The sequence below is a fragment of the Rhipicephalus microplus genome, unplaced genomic scaffold (genome assembly GCF_043290135.1).
Source record: "Rhipicephalus microplus isolate Deutch F79 unplaced genomic scaffold, USDA_Rmic scaffold_16, whole genome shotgun sequence".
NCBI lineage: Eukaryota > Metazoa > Arthropoda > Arachnida > Ixodida > Ixodidae > Rhipicephalus > Rhipicephalus microplus.
In genome coordinates this window covers 9,625,408-9,651,431 of record NW_027464589.1, presented here as the reverse complement: position 1 = coordinate 9,651,431, position 26,024 = coordinate 9,625,408, and the positions used below count along the sequence as shown (strand labels likewise).

Below are 26,024 nucleotides of genomic sequence, written 5' to 3'. Positions count from 1 at the left end.
CGCAGAACTGGGAGACGTGTAATCGAAGTTCCACTGTGTAGCGAAAGTGGCAGCACTGTAGACGAGACAGACACATTTTCATTAGAAGTGTAATTTTCGTCAATGCACAGCAAGGTGACAGTTTTAGCCCAAGCCTCGCTAATAGCATCCATCAATAAAAAAAGAAATCGCAGCATATCCACAGATTGAAAAGATGATGAGTGGGGCAAAGCGTCTGTCAACCTGTCCGTGCTTCCGTTCGTGCATCTGTCAGTCCATATGTGTGCCCATTCGTGCATCTATTCCTGTGTCCATCCTTCCGTCCGTGCATCAGTCCGTCATATGTGCGCCCATTTGTGCGTCCGTCCGTCTACTTGTCTGTCTGTCCATCTGTGCATCCATCCATCTAGTGAGCTCTTCAAGTACTGCTGTCTCGCTTTTTAAATGCGAAGCATTTCTTAGCGAACTTTAGAAACTTTGAGCGTATCTATCTATCTATCTATCTATCTATCTATCTATCTATCTATCTATCTATCTATCTATCTATCTATCTATCTATCTATCTATCTATCTATCTATCGACCGACCGACCGACCGACCGACCGACCGACCGACCGACCGACCGACCGACCGACCGACCGACCGACCGACCGACCGACCGACCGACCGACCGACCGACCGACCGACCGACCGACCGACCGACCGACCGACCGACCGACCGACCGACCGACCGACCGACCGACCGACCGACCGACCGACCGACCGACCGACCGACCGACCGACCGACCGACCGACCGACCGACCGACCGACCGACCGACCGACCGACCGACCGACCGACCGACCGACCGACCGACCGACCGACCGACCGACCGACCGACCGACCGACCGACCGACCGACCGACCGACCGACCGACCGACCGACCGACCGACCGACCGACCGACCGACCGACCGACCGACCGACCGACCGACCGACCGACCGACCGACCGACCGACCGACCGACCGACCGACCGACCGACCGACCGACCGACCGACCGACCGACCGACCGACCGACCGACCGACCGACCGACCGACCGACCGACCGACCGACCGACCGACCGACCGACCGACCGACCGACCGACCGACCGACCGACCGACCGACCGACCGACCGACCGACCGACCGACCGACCGACCGACCGACCGACCGACCGACCGACCGACCGACCGACCGACCGACCGACCGACCGACCGACCGACCGACCGACCGACCGACCGACCGACCGACCGACCGACCGACCGACCGACCGACCGACCGACCGACCGACCGACCGACCGACCGACCGACCGACCGACCGACCGACCGACCGACCGACCCCCCCTCTCTCTCTCTCTCTCTCTCTAGCCGCTTACGTTTAAGTGCTCTAGTGGTCATCCCCTTAACTTGCCTTGAACCAAAATTAGCATGGGAGGGTAATATGGTTTGACGAGTATGACGCGCTGGTCAAGACATGAATAATGTCAACAATCACGTCGCCTAAGTTGTCAAACACTTCCCGCCAGACAGTGGCACATACTCATGGGTGGGTATGTGCCCCTGCTAAGCGGGTATGTGCCACAGGTCTATATATGCGTGGGTTGCACGAGATGTGTGGGAAGTGTGAAGCCCAATGTGGACAAAAGTTTCACCAACTTGCATCTATGTTTCTCTTCACCACCAAAACATGCTGTGAGTGTTAATGTCTCCACAATAATGACTGGATCCTGTTACACAGTGTTCAAGGTGTGGCTGAAGATATCTGCAAAGATGATATTCGCTAGCTTTGGGAAGCAGTACATGTTAATTGGGGAGTCCTGTATGCGTAGCAGAGGGATTGTCATCATTATATAGGAGGTCCAGGTCAATCTCCCTGTAACCTTTGTGTGTACTGAGGCAGCTCTGCACATCTTCCTGTTACTAGTTGGTGAGAGTTCCAGGCTCCTGAAGGGCCACCACAGCAGGTAATTTGGCAAGAGTTGTAAGGAAAAGGCATAGCTCATTGCGTGCATTGAATCTGTGGCGTTCCTCTGTTCAATTTGAATTGGGGTCGAATTGGGCTGTGGAAGCTCATTATTCCTGGAGTTGATAGTTTTGAGGTGTGAGAGCCTGGCTACTCGCTACATGGACAGAAGAGAAGTCCATAGTGGAGATACTGTAGGTTCATTATGGGAAGCGCTCTGGCACCTGAACGCTTTGAGCTCGCGAAAGTTAGGGTGGGTGAGTTGAGCCAGCTGAGTAGCTATGATGCTTAGGATGGATTCCATAAGCTAATTTTGTGGAGTGCCGGACTAAGTGTGGGAATAATTGGCGTCTCTAATGTGGATATTTGGGAGTTAGTTTCAAGCGCGCTTACTCTTGCCTTGAGTGCTATGAGGGGCGTCGGCAGCCTTTCTTGAAGGGGTGGCGTCGCTCTTCATCGCCTCTGCGATTGCGAGATGCTTCTGAAAATTTGCAACCTGCTTGCGGAGAGCAGATGTGTGCTTTTTGTTAGGGGGTTAGGAAGGGAGGAGAGCAGCTGCTCAACTGCGTCCTAAGACCTCCGGTTTAGGGAGGTTCAGGCTGTACCGTCACGAAGTAGCTCTTGAAAATCGGAAGGGTCCACTGTTAATTGGGCCCCTAAACCATCTCTGATACATATTTAGTAAACACATGCATTGTGTGCAGAATGCTGTCCCGATCAATAATTTGTCCCCTGCTGTCCCGATCTATAAGTTGCCAGTGTGCCACAAATTCCAAGAAACAATCTCTCCTCTTCTCCGGGCCTCGTGAGCCTCCGTGTGACGGCGTAAACTTGGACCTCTGACCCACTGCGCATTGATGGTGTGATTGGTCAAGCAAGAGTCTATGACTTCCAGGGAGTCTGCAAGCATCTGTCCACGCTGCGTGTTGTTGGTTGTTGTGTTGCCTGCTTGCGTGCGCGGGCTTGCGAATCGGCTACAGCCGCCCGTAATGCAGGGTCCATGCTGGTACGATTCGTATGAGCACGGGCTGGCACGGCAACAGTGGTCAGGTAACAAGCATGCAGTTGACGGAGTCACATTAACCAGAAATAAACTGTTTCCAGCAGTGCGTCGGCGATGACGTATGCCGCGCGAGATTGGGAGGAGTGCTCTGCGAGAGGGCATAGCGGCTTTTAAAGGGTATACCAACGGAGAGTGTAGTGAAAAAAAGAGCAAAAGAGTGATCGCGCGTTTTTATAATTAAGCGCTGTGTTGAACAGGTTCCTCTACAATAAGAACGAAAGCGCGTTCTCCCAATTTTTGAACGAGTTCCCATTACAAGTTCTTGTAATGCGAAAGATAGGCATTGTAGTTAAATTGGAAAATGGAATAGGTCAATATATTAATGTTACATTTCACTTCTTTTATATAAAAATATAATGACACTTAATTTTGTAGCAAAATAAAGTAAGCTCAAATCAAGCTACATATATTATACTGACTTGACATTGCTCACCAGAGGGTACACAAAAGGAATAAAAATAAACGCTCCGAGTCGAATTTTTTGGAGACTACCGGTCATACTACACAAGCATGTCCAACTCGCGACTGCAGCTTGCGAGTTTGTCAATTTTATGTCCCACCCATTGAGCACTTTCCAAGTCAGTCTTCAGAGGCGCAGTCCAGACATTGGCCTTCACATATAGAAATAGAAACCTCCACCTATGCAACTATATAACTTAATTTTTTTTGCACCAAATTTAAGGAAACAATACTTAGATGTTTAATGAGTGCTGATTATACTAGAAAATACTGTGTAGGAAACATATTTGTAAAGTCTTTTGTTCACACTCTGGGAACATATTTCTGAATTTTTGTCTGTTTTTACCTAGCTAGCTAGCTAGCCGCTTACGACTTTTAGCACTCCTGGCCGTTTCGATAATAGTATCGATACCATGACTGTATGAAGAACATATTTGACTAGTCATAACATGAAAATCATGACATGTATGTCATGAATGTCCGTTTCACGATCCTGCAGCTCTTGTAGTTTCGTTCACATGGCATGTTGCAAAACTGGTATGGTATGGCATGATTGCATTGCAAACACAAGCGACAGACCCTAACATGAAAATTATGACATGCGTGTTGTGTAACAATATGACTACATGCCACGCTCATGATGTGTTCGCGGTCATTTCGCTAGCGTCGCATATACTAAATTTGGTATTATGGGACCTGAATGGATGACGAAGGTACGATACTGATGCAAACATGATAAGCATGAGATGGGCGTCATTTAACAACATGACTACATGCTACACTCATGATGCGCTCGTAGTCCTTTTGCTAGCTTCACATGTACCGAACTGGGTATTACACAACGCAAGCGAACGACATAGGTAACTGACACATCCTAACACGATATTCACAACATGTGTGTCATGTAACAACATGACTACAATTACACACTGATAATGCGCTCACGGCCGTTTCGCTAGCTTCACATATGCCGAACTTGGTATTACGTGACGCCAATGAATGACGAAGGTATGTGCCTGGTGCAAACATGATAATCACGAGATGCGTGTCTTTTGAGAATATGACTACATGCCACAGTCAAGACGCCAATGTATTTCGACATGACATGGTGCGTGTGCTCTCTGTCGTTCATTTCGAAAAGTCTCGCCACACCGGCGTTGCCACGCCATGCGCCAGTCCTTCCATATTTTTTATTTATTTATACAATACTGCAGGCCTAGGGCGGCCCAAGCAGGAATACTCGCAGGCGCGGTTCGTATACTTGTATGTGCGTTTCAGCGCGTCTGGCCTCCTTCCGTCACGCAAAGAGGGAGAGGCAGTGTTGTCTTGGTAACGCATCGACGCGGAATACAGCATGTCACATTTCGCGCCGGTTGCCGTCGCGCCGCGCCGACAGACGCTGGTCACGCCTGGCGTCAGACTATAGAGTGCTCGCGTTTTGCTAATGTAGCGTCGCTGTGCCCAGCGTGTGCATGTGTCAACACTACGTTGGAGTATATTGGACGCTTCAAGATGCGCTCGCGGCCGTTTTTCTAGCTCCACATATACCAAATATGATGTTACGTGACGTCAATGGACGATGAAATATATGACTGGTGCAAACATGATAATCCTGACACGCGTGTCATATAGGAACATGACAACATACCACGCTCATAGCATGCTCGCGGCCGTTTCGCTAGCTCCTCATATACTAAATTTGGTATCACGTGACGTGAATAGATAACGAAGGTAAACGGCACGACCAATCGTGACACGGAAGTCACGTACGGCATCATTTGCCACCTCGTAACGTTGTGCTGATTTTAAAGTGACATATCAACATTTCTCATTCGTTCTTCGCATATCATCCATTCCCACTGTACGTGGGGTCTGCCAATTTTTCTTTGGGTAATTTGAACAATAAAAATTTCATTGCGAATCTAATCCAGTAGCAAACACTATTAAAAGTTTTTCAAGTTATGAATATTTGCCCACCCATAAAAGAAAAAATTTTTTGCGGCTCACTTTTAGCTCGAAGATCAATCAAAGCCGAAAAATTGTGCACCTCGTTCTTTGTTTTTGCATATTTGAAATATAATAAAGTAAATATAGCTCCAGAATAGTCTCACTTTTGTTCTATCTGGTGACTTTTAGTTTGAGTTCAGGCTCTTTATCTGTTGTGGGCAGGAAAAGCTTCAGCAGAGCAAGCAGGAGAGCTCTCGGCAGGTGCACGATCTGCAGGCACAGCTGGAGGAAGTGACTGCCTCCAGGGAAGAGATGCACAACTACATCCGGGAGCTGGAGCAATCTAATGACGACCTGGAGCGCGCAAAGAGGTAGTAGTCTGCTTTCGTCTTTTGAACGACCAGGAAAACGATGTGCTGCACAGCAGGCATTCATTTGCATGCCATACCAGCTACTAAAGGTGTATAGGCATGGCAGTATAATATCTTGTAGAATGAAAGAGGTTTGACACACTACGTCTGTGTTAACAAGTGAGCAGTGTTTGCTCCGTCCACAAACCACGTCGAAGGCGCTTTTAACTGGCAGCATCACCACTATGTGTGACTTCTAAAAACTACTAATGACAGTTGAGAGACCTTTAGTTTGATAAGTGGGAGCTCGTGGAAGCACGTCTCGTCAATGTAAAGTTTGTTCCTCTCTTGCATTCCGCTGCACTCGGGAAGCGCAGAGAGATGCATCGAGGCAAAAGAAGCATTGCCGACCCCCTCTCTTTTCCACAACAAAAGGTTTAAGGGAAAACAATGAGGGCAGCAGCAGCAGAAGTCTTTGGAGAATTCAAGGCTAGCCTTGAAGAAAAGTGGCGAAACATCGGCTCAAGCACACGACCCCTGCTTCTAGATGTTTAAAAATGTTAGCTATAGCAAGCTAAATGGGAATATAAACATCAACATAAATTCAGTTATAATAAAGCAATATAAAGCTGATAAATAGGCCAATATAGAATATCAACAAACATACAGCTGACCATGGAGACAAATTAACATTTAAAAAATGCTGAATGCAACAACTATTTCAGAAGCCATCTTGGCACAGTGTCGTAAACACAGAAAAGAGTATTTGAAGAGCTTCTTGTTCATATTGTCACAGAACTTGTAAACAAGGATTTTAATGAGGTTTAATTTCAGGAGATCAACGACAAGTGCGTGCCAGTACTGTACTTTTATTAATCCTCATTTACAAGTCTCATAACAATATTGAGGCCTTAGAAAACAGCAGCGTTAATGAGGTTTTGGTAACGATTGCTTTAAGTTTAGTTACTTTCCAGGTGCTATTGAAGATTGGAATATGCTGCCAGAGTCTATAATTGGTTGTTCCTCGCTTACATCATTTGAACAGAATCTAAAACGTTTATTTTCTGAATAACTGTGGTTTGCGCGTGTACTTTTTGGTTGCATGAGACTGTAGTAGTTGTCTTTCAAATCTTCAGCGCGGTGCAAAAGTGCCGCCTCAAATGCGTCATGTGGTATTCTGCGCGTATGTATTGCATTGCATGTGTGTTCCATTTCTTGTTATGTATAACTTCGAGTTGCTGCTCACAATAATACCGAGAAATTATCTCGAGACCTGTACGGTACTTCTTTTTCGCAAATAATTGTTTGTACCTCCACCCTGTAACGGCCCACTTCTGGGCTAACAGTATAAATAAATGAAATGAAATGAAATGAAAATACTTGAAAAGATAACCGCACATTGTGATTAGTGCGAAACTCTTCCATTCTTTGATTTTCTTGGGAATAATGATTGTATGAAACGTATTTTGCATCACTGAAAGGGTATGGTATTGACATTGCCTTGTTGCCTACCCAGAGCTGAAAGATTATAATTTGCTAATGTATTAACTTATAGTGCTTGTTAATTACTTAGTATATAAAAAGTTAAGATGAAATATTGGGCCTCTTTTGTCACTGAAAATGTTGTCAATAATCAAAGAAAACAGAAGTGGCTTGAGCAAACTGTGTACTCAACGGTGTCTCTTAGTGGAAAGAATGCTGCAGTAAATATTCCTGCAATTATGAGCTTCGAGTGATAAGAAAGAAGCGTTGCTTACTGGTCTTCAAAGGGAAATCCCAGATATAATGTAGTGAAATAATTTGTTCTCAACGGCAGGCACTATTCGTACATAAATACTCGGTAATACGTGCCACAGCACCGAACGATCTGCCGTGTGGAATGGTTGGGACTTTTTGTCATGTAACAGCGTAAGGAAGCACAAAATTTGGTTGCACTATGAGCCGAGTGACCACATCCCAAGTATTTTTCCTGCACCGTGGCACACCTGATTCAGTGCGATGGAAGACCAGCCACATAGAGTTGAGGCAATGTGCACACGAAGAGCTGGTTGAGTTGACATTTTGGTATCTGTCACTTAAAGAATATGTATGTGCTCGCCTTTTCCTTTATGTTTCATCACAATACACATCTGCTATACACTTCCTGCACGGGGACTCGCGTGATGCGCCGCGGCCATCCGAACAGACAGCCGTTGAGAGCCCGAGCAGAACCGAACGCTGTCCCAATGCCCGCTAGCATGTAGTTTATCGGAATCATGAACTGCTGCGTGGTTGATTGCCCCAAAAGGTATACGTCATATCCTGTGGGAACGACGTTTTACTGTTTCTCGACTCTTCTCACCTTCATTGGGCAGCGAAGTACAGTGCACTCCCATTAAACGAAACTCGCCTAAATGAAAAAGCCGCATAAACGAAACTATCTAGAAACATTTGGTTGGTCTCCTATATATTAATTGATAAATAACTTTGGGTAATCGAAACATTTTTTTCTGCTTACATTGGTTAAATGAAACTGAAACGGGCAAAAACCATGTACGGCGGAAGTGGCAACGGCAGTCTAGCAACCATGAAACAAATGCCGAAGCTAGCCTAGCCAAGCCAATCCAGCGATTGCACATATTCGCGCACGCCGAGCAGCAAACGATCCATCTCGTATCCATGTTTTTTCTTTCATGTCCTCGTAAACTTGAGATGAAAACAAAAAAAACGGTAGCATAATGCACTTTTGCTCGCAACAATAGTAAAAATGATTCGAGAACTTGACCGCAATGACCTATTGATGACAGAAATTGTGAAGAAGTTCAGTATTCCCAAGTCCACACTGTTGAGGATACTCAAAAACAAAGGGAAAATTGAAGAAACTGCCAAGCTTGGGAACTTTGCCACGGACAGAATGTGGATGAGAACAGCGGCTTACAAAAAAATAGACGATGCCCTTTTTCTCCGATTAAAACGTGCGCGCAGTGCAAACTTCCCGATCAGCAGCCCCATTTTCCAAGAGAAGGCCAAAGAGATCGCTACTCGCATGGGGATCGAGCACTTGCGTGTTAGCAATGACTGTCTGAGCCGTTTTAAAAAGCGGCATGGTCTTATTTTTAAGATAGTTTCTGGAAAAAGTGCAGCTGTTAGCACAGATATCCGTTAGCAATATTAGCAACATTTTTCTTTATAATCAACTATATAAGTATTATGCACTTTAAAATGTTTTTGTTGAGTTAGCCACAGTTGTTGCTTTTGAAGTAGTCATATTTTATTGATTTTGTGGGCCTTGCTTAAAGTAAACTTCTCATAAATGGAACAAATTTTCTTGCCCCTTCGAGTTTCGTTTAAGAGGAGTCTACTGTAAGTAGATCGTGGCCTTGCAGCTGTGATGAGTAAGGAGAGGCACGAGATGTGTGCCAAACGGCAACTGTGCGCGAGGAGAAAAGAGTCACCAGAGGGCACGCACACCAGACATGTAAATGGAAGAGATTGGTTTGAAAAAGGCTCGTGGCACGCGACTCGTGTCGAGAAAAAAAAAAAAAAAAAAAATCCAGAGGATGAGCTGGCTGGCACTGGGTGTTGGGACGCCGAACTGCGAAGATGTGGGAAACTAGTGTCGCTACGGCGATGGGAGCAGCATGACCGCCTGGTTCTGAGGCTGCCGGCGAAAAGGCTTGGAGAGTGGCCATGGATATTGGAAGAATCGAATGAGGCTGCCCAGACTGGCCGCAACCTGTCACGGCAGTCCCTGGGTGGACTACAGCTCTTCCACTTCAAGACAATGTATGCGGCCCACACCGCAGTCAAGACGCCATTGACGAGTTAGGCGTAGCGTAACCGACCTGGAGAATACGACAAAAACTGGTACCAACCGGCAATGAGGTCTAGTGGTTCGCTCAGCAACGTTTTCCAGGACGACTTGGACAACGGTACTACTTCGTCATAGTTACGGAAGTGGCATTGGAACAGTAAGAGTGGTATACCATTGTTGGAGCGCATGAGAGTAGCCATCTAGGCACCATCTCGAATAGACAGATTAGGGCTAAGGATAGAAGTTGACTCTACTCAGACAACTTGGCAATGAAGGGAAGGCTACGGAGCCAAACAGGGTTGTACCACCGCCGAAGAGTATAGTACCTACAATTGTGTAAATATTTTCCATGGGAACATCATAAAAAAAAAACCTCCCTTCATTTTGCTACGGGTTGTTCTTTATAAGAAGACGCCGCTCACACCAATGACGCATTTATAATTGTATTACAGTGGAGTCCCAATAAATGAAATTTGCATGAAGAAAAATGCCTTAATTATAGAACTTAACGGGCTTGTATGGCTGGATTTCTATGTGTTGTGTAGTAAAATTCATCGGTTAATTGAAACAGTGCTAGCTGGTCACCTACGGTTAAACAGTACAAATTCTAAACACAGCATAGGCTCGCTCATGCCAAAGGTAGTCTCACAACCTTGGCAACACCTTGAGATCGAGACAAGCCAATCCAATAGCCATTCTCGCCTGTGGCTGTGGGAGCCGAGTCGGCAGGTAAATTGTGCATTAGGCCTATTTGTGTGGCTAAGCGTGGTGGATGACGGTGTTATTTCAGCCCAATGAAAAGAAAGCGGCTGCACCATGCACTCTCGCTTGAAAAAGAAACTGCAAATTCTTCAGGAGCTTGATTGAAGCGGCCTGCCCAAGACTGAGGTGGCGAAAAAATACATCCCAAAATTGACGCTGTTGCGGATCTGGAAAGATGGAGAAAAGATTGAAGGCACTGTTAAAAATGAGACCTTTACATCTAAACAGATGCAATTGCGAATGATGCCTTATGAACAACTTGAAAAAGTTCTTTTTCTATGGTCCAAGTGTGCACGGAGTTCCAATCTGCCCATAAGCGGACCGATTCTCGAGCAGAAAGCTAGAGAGATCGCCATGCATATGGGTGTTCAAAACTTTGTCCTAAGCGAAGGATGGCTCAGCCACTTCAAAACAGGCTATGGCCTAGTCTTCAAAGCAATCTCAGGTGAGAGTGGTGCAGTCAACAGGGACATTTGCACCGAATGGCAACAGGGGCGGTTTAATGAAATTCCAATGAGCTCTAAGCCACGAGACGTCTTCACCGTCGACGAGATGGGTCTTTTTTATAAGGCTCTTTCATCAAAAACTCTTACCTGCAAAGGCGAAGCCTGTAGTGAAAGAAAGCGCAGTAAAGATGGCACCACTATGCTGGTGGGTGCAAACATGGCAGGAGATGAGAAATTTAAGCTGTTGGTAATATGAAAATCAAGGCATCCACGTTGTTTTAAAGGCGTTAGACACCTTCCCGTTACATACTATGGGAACAGAAGTGCATCGATTACCATGGCCATTTTCGAAAACTTGCCTTGGGAGGACGATGCAAGATTTACGAGGCAAGGCAGGAAGATTGTCTTCATCGAGGATAATCACCCAGCCCGCGGTTAGGTTCAAGGACTCCAAGCCATCACTCTGGAGTTCTTGCCAGCCAATGTAATGGCAGTGATCCAGCTGATGGATCAAGGGGTTATTCAGAACATTAAAGTTCATTAGCGCCACAATTGCTCCATCAAATGTTGCTTAGAGCAGGCAGCTGGAATTGCTACAGCATAGATTTATTGGCAGCCATCCACATTTTGGCTTGTGCCTGGGAGCAAGTGAAGGGAACAACAATACACAGATGCTTTCACCATGCTGGCTTTCAAGTGCAAGAAAGCAGTACCTGCTGAAGAAGAAAGCCCTGCTGATGCCAACATTGAGATAGTATTCAGACAGGTCGTGCCCTCTGCCCTTTTCACGCAGCAGAACTACGAATCGATTGATGAAAATGTTCGTACCTATCATGAAGAGACTGTCAAGGAAATGATTGCCAGAGTGCAAGATGAGGATCAACCTTCCAGCGATTAATGTGATGACACTACTGCCAGTGCAGTGGTGCCACCAGACCAGTCAGCTAAAGAAGCTGTTGAACTTTTGCAGTGCCATTTTGAGCATGAGGCTTGTCCAGAATTTCTAGCTAGTTTGTCAGGCATGGGTGCATACCTTGTGAAAAATCAACTCAAGCTTGCCAAACAAAGCACTCTTCACTCCTTTTTTTTCTCCTACTCATCCTCATGAGTAAGGTAAGGTTTGTGCAATTGGAATAAAGTTCTTGGTACACTAAAAAAGTGCACTTTGCTTAAATGAAACTTCTGATAAATGGAACAGTTTTATGGATCCCCTTCGAGTTCTGTTTAAGAGGAGTTGACTGTACTTCATGCAGTGCCATATCGCGCTTTTTGACTTGTGAAAAGGTCACTCGTTTTACGTACACCTCACCGTAAAAATGGCGTCTTGCTCTATGGGTGAGCGCTCGTCGCGATCTAGCTTTTTTGACGACTCTCCGAAAAAGCCAGCGACAAATTTCACTCACGAATGGCTGTCTAATCAGACGTAGCAAACTGAATGCAGTGTTATTATTGGAACATGGCCATCATTCGCAGCACAAGTTGAACCGGGCTACTTGGCAGAGGAGTTCATGTGCAGTAGCTCTCCCCTCCCCCCCCCCCGTAGGTTTCCTTCATTGCCAAGAAAAGTTGTCCGCGAGTATCAGATTTATATTTAAGTTTCGTTTGTATAGCTGATTATTGTGTGCATGTCTCTTTTGGGAGTCAATTTTGGGTGTTAATTGTTTGCCATTTTGTGTAATATTAAACTGTGTTTGCCATGTTACTGCCGACTCGCGGCTCTCTCTCAATCCAACCCTTCACAAGCGCTCCCGAGATAAATTCGTGACAGCAACTATAAAAGTGTTTGGTTCCCACTGCCTCTGCGGTCCTCGTTCTGCCGCTGCATGTTTGAATTGGTCTCGGACACAACCTCAGCAGGTCCGTGTGCTCAGATTTGGGTGCACGTTAAAGAACCCCAGGTGGTCTAAATTTCCGGAGCCCTCCACTACGGCGTCTCTCATAATCATATAGTTGTTTTGGGACGTTAAACCCCACATATCAAATCAAATCAACAACCTCAGCAGGTGATGTTCCTGCTGCCAGCTGATGAGAAAAGAAAGTTATGCAAGGCACTTTAAGGTTGATAAAATGCTTTAATGAACCTTGATAATAAACTCGCCATCTACCCTTTGCAGTATTGGAGAATGCAATGCGTAGTCAATTAGTGCTTTGCTGGGTCTATAGGACCATCAATTAAGGGGTAAATGAATTACGTAGCATATCATCGTAAGCACAACTAGCCGTCCAGGAGCGCTATGCAAACGCAGAAGGATCAAGCTAAGACTTTTTACCCTTATTAAACTGGCGCAACTCAACACGCGGGATCGGCCATGAAATTGGCAATGCCATGCTATAGAGTCACCGATGAATTTTCGTGATGCCAAAAATTGGGACTTGTTAGATATTTGACTTCTTAAATGCACTGTCAATGTCCCCATTTCACTAATTCATTTTTTGAACGAATTTATGTACCAAAGTTTGATTTTCCGGACTAAATCGGCCGTTTTGAGCTACACTGTTAGAAATTGAAAGCCGCCATGTGTGATAGGCTGAGTTTGGCTTGCAGTGGCTAGTTGCAGTGGCTAGTTTGGCTTGCAGTGGCTTGCAGTGGCAGTGTGGCTTCCAAGATTAGAAGGGCCCACATCTTACAGTTTCGGAAGCCATGTCTGATCTTTCTTGGCTAGCAAAACTACAAAACTTTTTCAGTGAGCTTCATTATCATCATTAATACACCGGTAGGTTGTTTTTATTTTCTGGGCATTTGTTTTTCTGGTCGTCATTGCGCACGTGATCGTGTTATTGATGTGCTAAATGTGTTTTAGCCCGTGCGTGTCACATGCTCACTGCTGTTCGCAGTTGCTCAGTAGTACTCCGTGTTCACGGTTCTCCTAAAACACACGGGTTCAATCGCGGCTGCAGCAGTAGCGTTTTGATAGTGACGAAATGCTAAAGGCTCTTGTAGTGTGTGATGTTGGTGCAGATAAAAGAAGCCCAGACCGTGTTGTTAAATTTCACCGAACAGGCGAGAAGCTGCATGCATCTTTTTGCGACCAGCATGGAGTTTTGTTTTGCGTGGTTTCATGGAGCCACCAACTTTGTCGCTCGCAGTGGTCGGCAGCAGCGATTGCCAACGCAATTACCAGCGATGTTACCGTAGCCCGCATGGAACCAAAATTGCTGTCCCCAAGAACATCATGGAGCATGGCATTATTGGGGATATTTTTTTGCTTTTCTGATCTTAACAAACTTCATTTTGATGGCTTGACCATTTTGTCAGACTTCGATTTTTCAGACTATTTCGCAGTCCCCGTCAGGTCCGAAAAATTGGCTGGCGACTGTATAAAAGAATTTGTTATAATCTCAGTATGCTCAGGAATATATCATTTTAGAGACAAGTAATTACCTTAATTCACGAAAGAAACACTAATTTTGTTGAAGAATAAGCTTGATTAGCATTCAGTTTGTTCTGTCTTGCGTAGTAAATCGCATTTGTCATCGCAAACGCTTCATTGGCTAAAGCCTAGTGCTGTAACCCAAAAGGAAAGAACCCTCAGAAGTGATAAATTGAGTTTCATCCTTCGAAGTGGTTCATCCAGAAGCCTTTTTTTTATTATTAGTACAAAATCTGCATGTTAGAAAGAAATGATGCAGGGTGAAGAGTATCAGAACTACAGGATGAGAAACGAAGCTTTGCCTACGCTGTAGCGACGGATGTGAATTCCGAAAAGCAACAGAAAGAACATAAGAAGTTGTAGTGAGAAATGTCACTGTGATAGAGACGTCATGGTGGCCGAAGACCATGGCCGAAGTGATCGCCACTTTACAAGGGGAAGAAAAAGACGAAATGGTGCTTCGACGTCATCTCTGGTCGAAATCGTAGCGCATTCTTTTTATCACCTGCGCTTCAAGCTTTTAGCGTAGCTGTGTGAGCATTGAGGTAAAGACCATGAATATGATGAGTGAGGATGATGCTGCAACAATTTCAAGGAAAACAATTCACGAGACTCGGTGGCTGAAAATCACCGCAGCGCATAGCTGCAACAAACAAGCAGGCCACCGGCCACTCACCATGATTTCCACAGCGAGTGGCAGGGGAGCCATTGATATTTCTAAATGTTTGGAGTATTTTGTAAGTACGAAAGTAGTGGGCATGCACCAGTACTATTCTAAGTGTGAAAAAATAACTGCTTACAGCGAGAGTTATGAAGCAAGCATTTTGCATTGCACACACCTGATGCACGGATTCGCTGTCAGTATACTGACGATGGGTAGCGCTGGCACTCAGTAATGGAAAAATGGTGGCTGCTTTCATGTTGTTTTTCCCGTTTATTCATAGTGGCATTCCGGAAGAATGTCTCTCTGCAATATCTTAATAAATCCTGCTCGAAAGAACCAATGTGCTGGCCACTGGCACTTTTGCCACCATAGCAATGGGGGAACTGCCGTCTACTGTATGATTCTCAACGTTGCGCGCCTGCCGCACCACAAGTGGCTTTGAGCGCGGCTTTCAAAGTGCCCCCTATAGGTCCCAATCGGAGTGTATATTCATTGAAAGAGCTCGTGACATTCTCTTTTGAGATGAAGATTATTGATGGCGTCGCTCTGATTGGGGCACAGTCATTGGTAATGAAAGTGTTTCTCCCTAAATGAAGTGTACATGCTTGTGAATTCCATCCAGTATAGCTCGATGAGTTGGAGGCACGAAGAGGATGAGTGCACTCCACGAAGGGGCTGAGTCTCCCGCTCCTCCTCCTTGGCTAATTCAACGAGATCACGAAGCACTTCTCCTTGCCATGTTCTTGACTAAGATGTCTGTAGAGGAGAACGTACCTTGAATAGTCAGTGTGAGGGATTGCTCTGGTGCTGCTCGGCCGGTGATGCTTGACCAGCTGGCACTCCAAGGGGCTTGCATCAGTCTCAGACTGAACCCCAGCTTCACAATGAAGTTATTCGTACTTGGCACTAAAACAACCGAGAGCTTAGCTATATCAAAAGAAGAAAGGGTGTGCAAACGCCGCAGACTTCTATCCTTCTTGCATTTGCATTTACTCTCTTTTCAAATGACTATTCACGTCACACACGCAGAATAGGTGAAAACACTCCAAGAGGTTTCAGTACGTTGAGGAGAGACCTCTGCCGAGCAATGAGACTCGTCGTAACCATTGAAACCCTGTCACACTGCAAAAAAACTTGGGGAGGAGTGTAATTGGGACCTGTGCCTTCAACCATGCTGCAAGGAAAGGAATGTTTGTGTGCACTACGCAACATAGTTGATCTTTTTGCCGAAGTATTCACCACTTGTCTGCAGTGTGACACGGGCACTTCTGCATCTTGTGACATGTAAGAAGCTTGAAAAGACTAAGTTTACATGTTTTGACGCATAGTACCACGCAATATGGTTAAGGAGATATCCTGCAACATTTCGGCAATAATGTGCACTGAGCATGGGCTGTCATTTTTGCAGGCTTTGGGACTTGTCGTCTGATGTGTGCAGTGTTGTTATTCACAATACCATTGAGTCACGAACTGGGTATTAAGGCAACACAACAACAAAACGTTCATCAATTCTGATGTTGTTTTTCTTTTTTGTTGTTATTCACAATCGCATTGGCCATAAGGCTGTAACATATTGGGTTTCAAGGCAACACAACAAAGGGGAGTTACAACAAAAAGTGCATCAATGATATGCCATTCTAGAAGATACAGGTATACTCATAATGTAAACAGTAGTTCCCAAAACTTGAAGCAAATTTTACAAAGTCAAGTCACTCTTCCACTCCAAAGAAACAACAATCCAGTAAATAAACAGCATTATTTTCAGTGATGTAATTCACGTTACGAAAAAAAATATATATATATTTAAGTATAAAAGTAGATGCGCTTTCACATAACTTGTTTATTCAGCCGACGTTTTGAAGAGAACCCCCGTCTTTTTTAAGGCATAATACTATTTACACATTTTTGTGCCTTCTTATAGCTTCTCAAGACAGGAGAGAAGGGGACAGAAGAAAAATATTAACAATAACAAAAAGAAATCACAACATAGTCTAGCACATAACCTGAAAAAACTTCTATCACAGTGGCTATTCCAATGTGAGAGGTGTGTCCTGTTGTGTGTGAGCTTCCATAAAAAAAGACGGAAATATTTCCGGGGTTGCCAAAATGGAGGTCTTTGTAGAGGCACTTTACCACTGTGGCACACTTAGTCAAATGTTTGGCACAAGCTCTCGTTGCTGCTGGATGGAGCTTCATTTTCAAGTACTCTTAATACGTTTTCGTGTGAAGGCCTCGATGTGAAACACCGATAGGGGAAAAGATGTCATTCAGAGCTGTCTGATCATTCCCAGTGGTCTGAACAGTACGCGCCGTGCGAACGTTAATTTCAAACGGGTTGCAATTGCTGCTGGATGGAGCTTCATTTTCAAGTACTCTTAATACGTTTTCGTGTGAAGGCCTCGATGTGAAACACCGATAGGGGAAAAGATGTCATTCAGAGCTGTCTGATCATTCCCAGTGGTCTGAACAGTACGCGCCGTGCGAACGTTAATTTCAAACGGGTTGCAGTTACTGCTGCCACCAACCCGTCGCGAGCTCCATTTCGAACCAACTTCTCCGCAGTTGCTGCAGTGGAGCTTCAGCTTAACGGCTACGCCGTACTCACCCGCATCGCGTTCGATGGTCAACTGACCACGGACGGCACATTCGGCAAGCAGAATGTTCGTTTAGTAAACTCTTCATCATGTCGAGGTCAACCATGGTATACGTTGGGGCCGACGAACTTTCGGTGCCGCGTTGACTCGCGAGAACACTCATTTTGCAATCGGTTGCCGAGACTGAGGAAAGTTGCGCTGCTTTTTGCTGGGCGCAACGCTCGATTAGTTCTCGGTCAGCCGATGTCAAAAATGATGCATCTATCCTCACAGCTCAACCGCGCATACTTGAAGTACTGCAGGCAGCGGTTGCAGTCGCCGCCACTCTGCGAGATCGGCTGCAGCAGCTTTTTCTGCTGTCTTAATCAGAAGTGGCGACGTTGTTTCCTGGCATCTTGTTGAACTATCACCGCAATCAGCTGATTCCGACGATATCGTGGTCACCGTTGCGATCGCTTGTGTTGCAATGCTGCTTCATCGCGGAATTCGTTGCGCTCTTCTGCCAAGATCTGCAGGCATCTTTGTCGGCAGTTGCGATAATTTATGGCACTCTGAGCGCGTGTCGCCACTGGTAGAAGCTGTAGCGACCGAAGGCTGCCGCTGTGTCGGGCTGCTGCATCGCGGCCACTGCCGGTCTCCTGTCCCGCTCGGCTCTGCCAATGTAGCCTGCGCTGGCTGCGATGACTCCCTGAGCTGCACAGCACATTTTTTCCATTGCTTGCTGAATTTGTGAAGTGTGCGGAACTTTCAAGCTCGGTTCGGCATCTCGATTTCGATTGCAAAACTACAAAAACTTCTGAAATGGCGGTGACAATGCATGTGTTTGCAGCCGTGCGCATGATCACCAGTGTTGTCAATCCTCGCGCACCAATCACAAGCCGCTGTTCACTCATGTGACTGCTATGGACCAATGATACCGCACGGTTTTGTCGCTTGTTTTTGCCTGGTACTGCAGGCTGGCTGCAGCATTGAAGGTTCATTTCTGGCGGGAAAGCAAGCTCAGCAGAAGCTCTTTCAAACGAGACTAAGATGGCCGCGATTTGTTGAGTGGTTAGCGCGATCCGCGCTAACCACTCAGGGGACGGTTTTTGGCGATTTCGTAAGCGAAACCAAGTGCTGGGATGAATCTTTTTGCTCAACAACACGTCATTTCGAGTTCATTTTTCGCTGGCAGGTGCAGGATGGTATGAAGATAACGAAAATCACCAAACTGAAAAATAGATTTTTTTGGCGTTTTTTTCGTCGCCAAGACCCGTGTCTCCCTTTCACATGCCTTTTGGCTTATGCAATGCTCCAACAACATACGAGCACATGACATACTGTCTTACGGGGTCTCAAGTGCAAAACATGCTTATGTTATTTAGACGACATCGTAATTTATTCTTCTACTTTTCCTCAGCACCTTAAGCGTATGGATGAAGTTCTAACGTGCATTTCGAACGCTGGCCTTCAGCTTAATACAAAGAAGTGCCACTTTGCCAGCGCAAGCATCAAAGTATTGGGTCACCTTGTCAGCAAAGATGGTGTTCGACCCGACCCTGACAAGGTTGCTGCCGTAATTAGTTTTCTACGTCTGGGCAATCAAAAACAATTGCGAAGTTTCGTGGGCCTTGCATCTTACTTCCGCCGCTTTATCAGTCACTTTGCTGCCATTGCGAAGCCGTTACACAAGCTTCTGGCGTCGGGAACAGCCTTCACTTGAACTGACGAGTGCGAGTGTGCTTTCCAAGCCCTTAAGCGTGCTTTGACATCAGACCCTGTTCTCTGTCACTTTGATGAGAGTGCACCCACTTTCCGGCACACAAATGCTAGCGACCACGGAATCAGTGCTGTCCTCCTGTTCGACGACACTTCACGTGAGCGAGTAGTTGCGTATGCCAGCCACGCACTAACACCTGCGGAGCAGAACTACTCAATAACAGAGCAGGAATGTCTCGCTGTCGTTTGGGCCATCCAGCAATTTCGACCTTATCTGTGTGGATGCCACTTCACTGTGATTACCAACCTGCCCTGCCACGGTGGTCTAGTGGCTCAGGTACTCGGCTGCTGACCCGCAGGTCGTGAGATCCAATCCCAGCTGCGGCAGCTGCATTTCCGATGGAGGCAGAAATGTTGTAGTTCCATGTGCTCAGATTTGGGTGCACGTTGAAGAACCCCAGCTGGTCAAAATGTCTGGAGCCCTCCACTAGGTCCCACCACTAGGTGTATCTCATAATCATATGGTGGTTTTGAAACATTAAACCCACGTATCAATCAATGATTACCGAACACCATGACCTATGCTGGTTGTCCTCACTGAAGAATTTGTCTGGGCGCCTCGGTCACTGGATACTCGGTTTTCAAGAGTACACTTTTGACGTTGTCTACAGGTCTGGCAAACAACATCAGGATGTCGACGCTCTCTCTTGCTGCTCTCTGCCACTTTCATCTCCAACCACGCATCCTCGATACCCCTCATGTCATGAAGCGGCTTCCTCTTCACTCACGTTATCACCCCTGGCAGTTGCTGAGCCGCTATCTTTAAAGAGCAGTGCTCAGTTTGCCCCATGCCAACGTGACGACTCCTATTATAACCGCATCATCGGATACTTGAATGGCTCGCCTTCTCTACCTAATGCCAGACTACGTCGTCAGTTACGGCAGTTCAAGCTAGAGAGTGACGACTCCTATTATAACCGCATCATCGGATACTTGAATGGCTCGCCTTCTCTACCTAATGCCAGACTACGTCGTCAGTTACGGCAGTTCAAGCTAGAGAGAGACAAATGACATTTATTTATACATCCGGCATGTAAAAAGTCCCCAACCTCGCAGGGCACAGATGTTCCCCATCTTAAGATTATGGCTATTAGAGTCCGATAATCTCAAAGCCTAGACCTCGAGGATGTTGTGCTCCGACTAGACGACAGTTACTCGGGTGCCTCCGCGTTCGTTAGACGAGTCATCCGCTCCTTTTCTCAATTGCTTCGCCAAAGCCTCCTCATGCCACTGGATGGCCCTTCGAGTTCAATATAAAGAACAATCTACTGCTGTGCTATACTTACAGTGAGGATGGGCATCGGGGGGGTGCCAGTACTTCCCTGTTCGCTGCGAAAACAAGTTCTCGAAGCATTGCACGACGACTCGTCAGCTGGACACTTAGGATTTCAAAAGACCTACAACCGTGTTAAGAGCCGTTTCTTCTGGTCTGGTCTTTCTACCTTTGTGGCTTCTTGCGCACTTTGTCAACGCCGGAAACGACCGACATCAGCTGCTGCTGGCCTATTACAACCCATTCCATGTCTCGATACACCTTTTGCCGTTGTCGGAATAGACCTTGTTGTACCACTTCCCACAACGCCAGCGGGCCACCGCTGGATCGTCACAGCCGTCAACCACCTCACACGATACGCGGAGACTGCTTCCCCATGCACAAGCTCTGTCTTGGACGTTGCTGCCTTGTTTTTAGAAGTCATTGTGTTGCGTCATGGTGCACCTCGCGTGTTGTTGAATGACCGAAGCAAGGCCTTCCTATCCACAATTCTTGACGAAATTTTAAAAGTTTGTGGCACAGTTCATCAGACCACTTCCGCTTACCACCCGCAGACAAATGGCCTGACAGAGCGATTCCACCAGACTCTAATCGACATGATATCCATGTATATCGGACCGAACCACGTTAACTGGGACAAAATTTTGCGTTTCGTAACGTTTGCACACAACACCACTGTTCAACGAACCACCTGGTATTCACCTGTCTTCCTCGTCTACTGTTGGGCGCCGACATTATCCATTGATGCCTCTTTCTTCAATGTAACGACAAAAACGTCCACGACTACGCCAGAACATATCGTCTGCAGGCTTGCTGACACACGGCAATGTGCTCAACTCTGCACGGAGGCCAGTCAACCAGACCGCAAGCAATGCTATGACAGCTTTCGTCGATACGTTACCTTCCGTCCTGGAGACGAAGTACTACTTTGGACGCCTGTTCATACACCAGGTTTGTGTGAAAAGTTTCAGTCACAGTATCTCGGACCTTATGTTGTTTGTGAACGAATATCTCCTGTCAATTACCTTGTCACTCTCCTCGAGGGTTGCTCAGACCGTCGTTACCGTGCTTCAGAGATAGTCCACGTTTCATGTCTTAAACCCTTTGTTCACCGTACCCTTCCTACCTAAGTCTCAGCCGCTCAAGTGTGCAAGGAAAATAAGTGTGAGCATTATTTATGCATCCCATCTTTTCATCTCTACATACTCATCATCACCACTCCTGTTTAGGTTGTGGGGCACGTACTTGAGACAATAAATAATAAAAAAAAGTTGCGAGGGTCCTGGGTGGCGTTTTACAATACACACACACACACACACACACACACACACACGCACACACACACACACACACACCGCACACGCGCACACCACACGCGCACACGCACACGCACACACACACTATGCTGAAAAATAAGCAAGCATAAGCATTCACACTCATATTTGTAATGTCGCTATCATGCAATTTTCGAAGGTTTCTTCTGAGAAGCACAGCACAACTGATGATGGCAGGGTGTCCCGGTCATTTATAATTTGAGGTAGGTTTCAGGATCCATATGCGTCAGTGTGTATTTGTGGCTCGATGAACATGAAGCCATGCTTTTTCCTAAGTTCTTGCTTTAGATAAATAAGACCCTAGGCATGATGACACATCAATGTTAAACGAGTGTTTCGAAAGTAAAAATAAATAGTCAAGTCCTGCAGTCTACTACATGTTTATGCTAAGCTACACCTTAAGGAGCGATGCAATTAAAAATAAAGGAAAGTGGCATTAATCTTTCACCTAGGGCAATGAAATGAATTGCTGTGTATATACAGTAATGAATTCATGTGTGTGTATATGTGTGTGTGTGTGTGCGTGTGCGTGTGTGTGAGTGTGTGTGTGTGTATGCATATATATATATATATATATATCCCGTTGTGCCATATCCCATATATATATATATATATATATATATATATATATATATATATATATATATATATATATATATATATATATATATATATATATATATATTGTAGTGGGGAATTCGCAAGGCAATGACTAGTGGGATCATCGCTGAGTGTGCACGAGCTGTAGACGCTGGACTGCCCGAGCATTTGTTTCCGTACCGGCTGTCTGCCTATGACCTGGCGTCGCTTAAACCCCCTTGCGAAGTGGTGGAAGTGTGCTGGGTACGCAAACCTGGAACTTTTAAGCCGGAAGCTGCCCACTGCATCAGCAATGCCTGATCAGACGACCGAGCAAGGCACCACTCAGCAAAGCACGGCCCAATCTCAACTGGTCATCGTGCCTACCACCCTGCGCCAATGAGATCCCCCCTCCTTCAGCGGCACCAAGGACCAAGATGTGGAGGACTGGTTGCAGCTATTTGAAAAGATGAGCGCCGCCAACAAGTGGGACGACCCCTCGAAATCGGAGTATGTCCCATTTTATCTCAAAGACGTCGCCAGCCTGTGGTTCACAAACCACCGTACTGAATTTACCACTTGGGCCGCTTTCAAGACCACCCTCGCAGCTGTGTTCGATCGCCCCGCAGTGTGCAAGCTGCGTACTGAGAAGCGCCTACGCGGACGTGCACAAAGGCAGGGCGAAAACTTCACTAGCTATATTGAAGATGTAATCGATTTATGCCGGGGCTTTAATCCTGAGATGACCGAACATGACAAGATCAGGCATATCTTGAAAGGCATAGACGATGATGCCTTCGAAATGTTGCTGGCAAAGGGCCCAAGTACCGTATCCGAACTTGTGACCTTGTGCCAGAGCTTGGAAGAGATTTGGAAACAATGTGCAGCAGTTCGGAGGTGGACGACAGCAGACGACTCTCTCGTTGCCCTGGCCGTCGGTGGTGACAGCTCCCTGCTGGAGCAGATAAAAAAATATGTACGCGAATAGTCGACAAGAGTGGCGATCTGTGCTTGTTGGTGAAACATTTAATAGAAATTTATGTAGCGCGAGGAAAAAAAACGAACACAGGAAAGAATAGACTGAGAGGACAAAGCGCTGCTAGCAACAACATGTTTATTTTCGACCTCCAAGCCGCTTTTAAGCCATAATCGTCAGGCGAGCAAACAGATAAGCACGTGTAATTCAGATACATGCACGACAATGCAATCTACCTACAAGAAAAAATGATAAATAGGACAACAAAAAAACCTCGCAGATAAAATCACGTATCACTGCGTACGCAGGAACGCCAGTTCCTTGGGTAACAAGGCAATTGAAGGCTTGCTAATACATACATCTCCAAGAGCATCAATAAGTTCGGCTTCTATGATCAACCGAGTCATATCATCTTTATGCCGACCAACAATGATTGTACTCTGGAACAAAGGCCGACAGCCACACGCGTGAATGTGAAGAGCGAGAAAACCTTCTGGTGGCAGTTTTCCCGCCTTGTAATTGTGTTCTCTCAGTCGCTCATTCACACACCTACTGGTTTGGCCGACATATTTTTTTCCCACATGTGAACAGAATAAGATAAATGACGAACGAAATGCACTCCACAAATTTGTGTGTATGCCTTTTTGTGCACAACACCCTTTCCCCACGTGACGGATTCGTCAGCACACACAATTTCCCAAGTTTATCACCTACTGAAAATAGCACCCTAATATTGTCCCGAAGTGCCACTTTCTTAAGGTTATGTGACAGCTGGTGAACATATGGAATTATGGCCGTGCGTCTTGATTTTGCCGGTGAGTCGACATGGACATTAGATTGGCTTGACCTTGCACGAATCCTTTTCAACTTTTTTTCCGCAACTGAAACTAAAACATGATCCGGATAGCCCGATCCTTGCAAACGTGTGATCTGATTATGGAAACTCTGCTTCATAAGGTGTGCACATGACTTGTTGAATGCGTTTTTGAGGCAAGTCGTCGCGATGGCTGTCTTGGTTGGTTTGGAATGACCGGAATGAAATGGGAGTAAAGCTTTCTGAGCACGCGGATCATAGCACCAGCATAGCTGGTTGTCAGAACACTGAACACTTAAATCTAAAAACCTTATTCGTCCGTCGCTAGGCCATTCTACTGTCTCTTCAAGGGGCTTAAGATAATCACGAAACACATTCAACACACTAGTACTCTCACTTTGGAAATTTTCCCCGAGCTGTCAATGAAAATAATAAAATCATCTACATATCGGAACACTTTCTTAGCCGTCGTATCTGCGAGACGATATGCCACAATTCGATTAAGTTCTGCCACAAACAGATTGCTCAAGACAGGCGCGATGCAAGAGCCGATACATATACCCTGCTTTTGCAAAAAAATATCATTGTTTCATTTAATGAATGTCGAAGTAAGATAAAATTCCAACAAGGTAAGGAAATTATCAGCGGATATACCAGACTCGGAAGAAAATTTAACAGCGCCAAATTCATCAATGCTACTTCCAACACATTTGAGCATTTGTGGATGGGGGAGGGAATAGTACAGGTCTGTCACGTCGTTGTTGGTCGACATAAGGATGAGATGACTTGGTTGATCATAAAAGCCGAACTTATTGATGCTCTTGAAGGTGTATGTATTAGCAAGCCTTCAATTGCCTTGTCACCCAAGGAACTGGCGTTCCTGCGTACGCAGTGATACGTGATTTTATCTATGAGGTTTTTTGTTGTCCTATTTATCGTTTTTTCTTGTAGGTAGATTGCATTGTTGTGCATGTATCTGAATTACACGTGCTTATCTGCTTGCTCGCCTGACGATTATGGCTTAAAAGCGGCTTCGAGGTCGAAAATAAACATGTTGTTGCTAGTAGCGCTCTGTCTTCTCAGTCTATTCTTTCCTGTGCTCGTTTTTTCGCCTCGCGCTACATAAATTTCTTTTAAAAGTACGCGAAGAGGTCGCACGACAGCTTTGTGTCTCTCCTATCTGCCAACCACCGAAGCACCAACGAACCGCCTAACGCCGACAATCGGACAGGCTATTCAGGAGCAGGTCTTCGAGGCGTTGCCATTACCTACGCCTGCCTCTCCACCAACACCTGTTGTCGCAGCACTGACTTATGCGGCCGTCGCGGCAATGCCTCCACCTTGTCTGCCAATGTATACGCCACAACCTGTGCGACCGTCCACCGCGCCGTTTCCAGCTATACAGCAGCACACGGGAAATCCTTGGCGCACTGCTGACAACCGGCCCATATGTTACTTTTGCGGAATTCTAGGTCACGTTGCACGTCTGTCGTCGGCGCTTCACAGTCAACGCATCAAGATATCGTGACTATTCCTTTAGGCCTCCATACTACGTGCCTCGCGTACCACCTGAAGTTCACGAACGCGATGCGCAAGCTGTTTCCGGCGCCCAAACATTCGCTTCTCGTTGTTCTACTTCCCGCTCGCCTTCACCTTCAACAAGTCGGCGTCCTGTATCGCCTATTCATCGACGACCCACCTCCATTGAGACGGAAAACCAACTGCCGCAGTTGCGGAGGCACGAGCTGCATCATCGTCTAATCGTTTAAGTCCTCGCCTGTCTCCCGCCAATCTTATTGATCTAATCGTCGAAGGTGTCCGAATACTCGCACTCATCGATACCGGTGCCGCGATATCTGTGATTAGTCAAATACTCTGCCACT

The 26,024-nt window shown here is 46.2% G+C and overlaps 1 protein-coding gene across 12 annotated transcripts in view; it reads left to right on the top strand.

Moving 5' to 3' along the window:
- Positions 1–26,024, top strand: part of nudE (Nuclear distribution protein nudE) — a 253,723-nt gene that overhangs the window by 47,561 nt on the left and 180,138 nt on the right. For all 12 annotated transcript variants that reach the window (XM_075883362.1, XM_075883359.1, XM_075883360.1 and 9 more), the window contains one exon: positions 5,650–5,798. In XM_075883362.1, the coding sequence (XP_075739477.1) occupies positions 5,650–5,798 (149 nt within the window). The remainder of the gene's footprint in view (positions 1–5,649; positions 5,799–26,024) is intronic.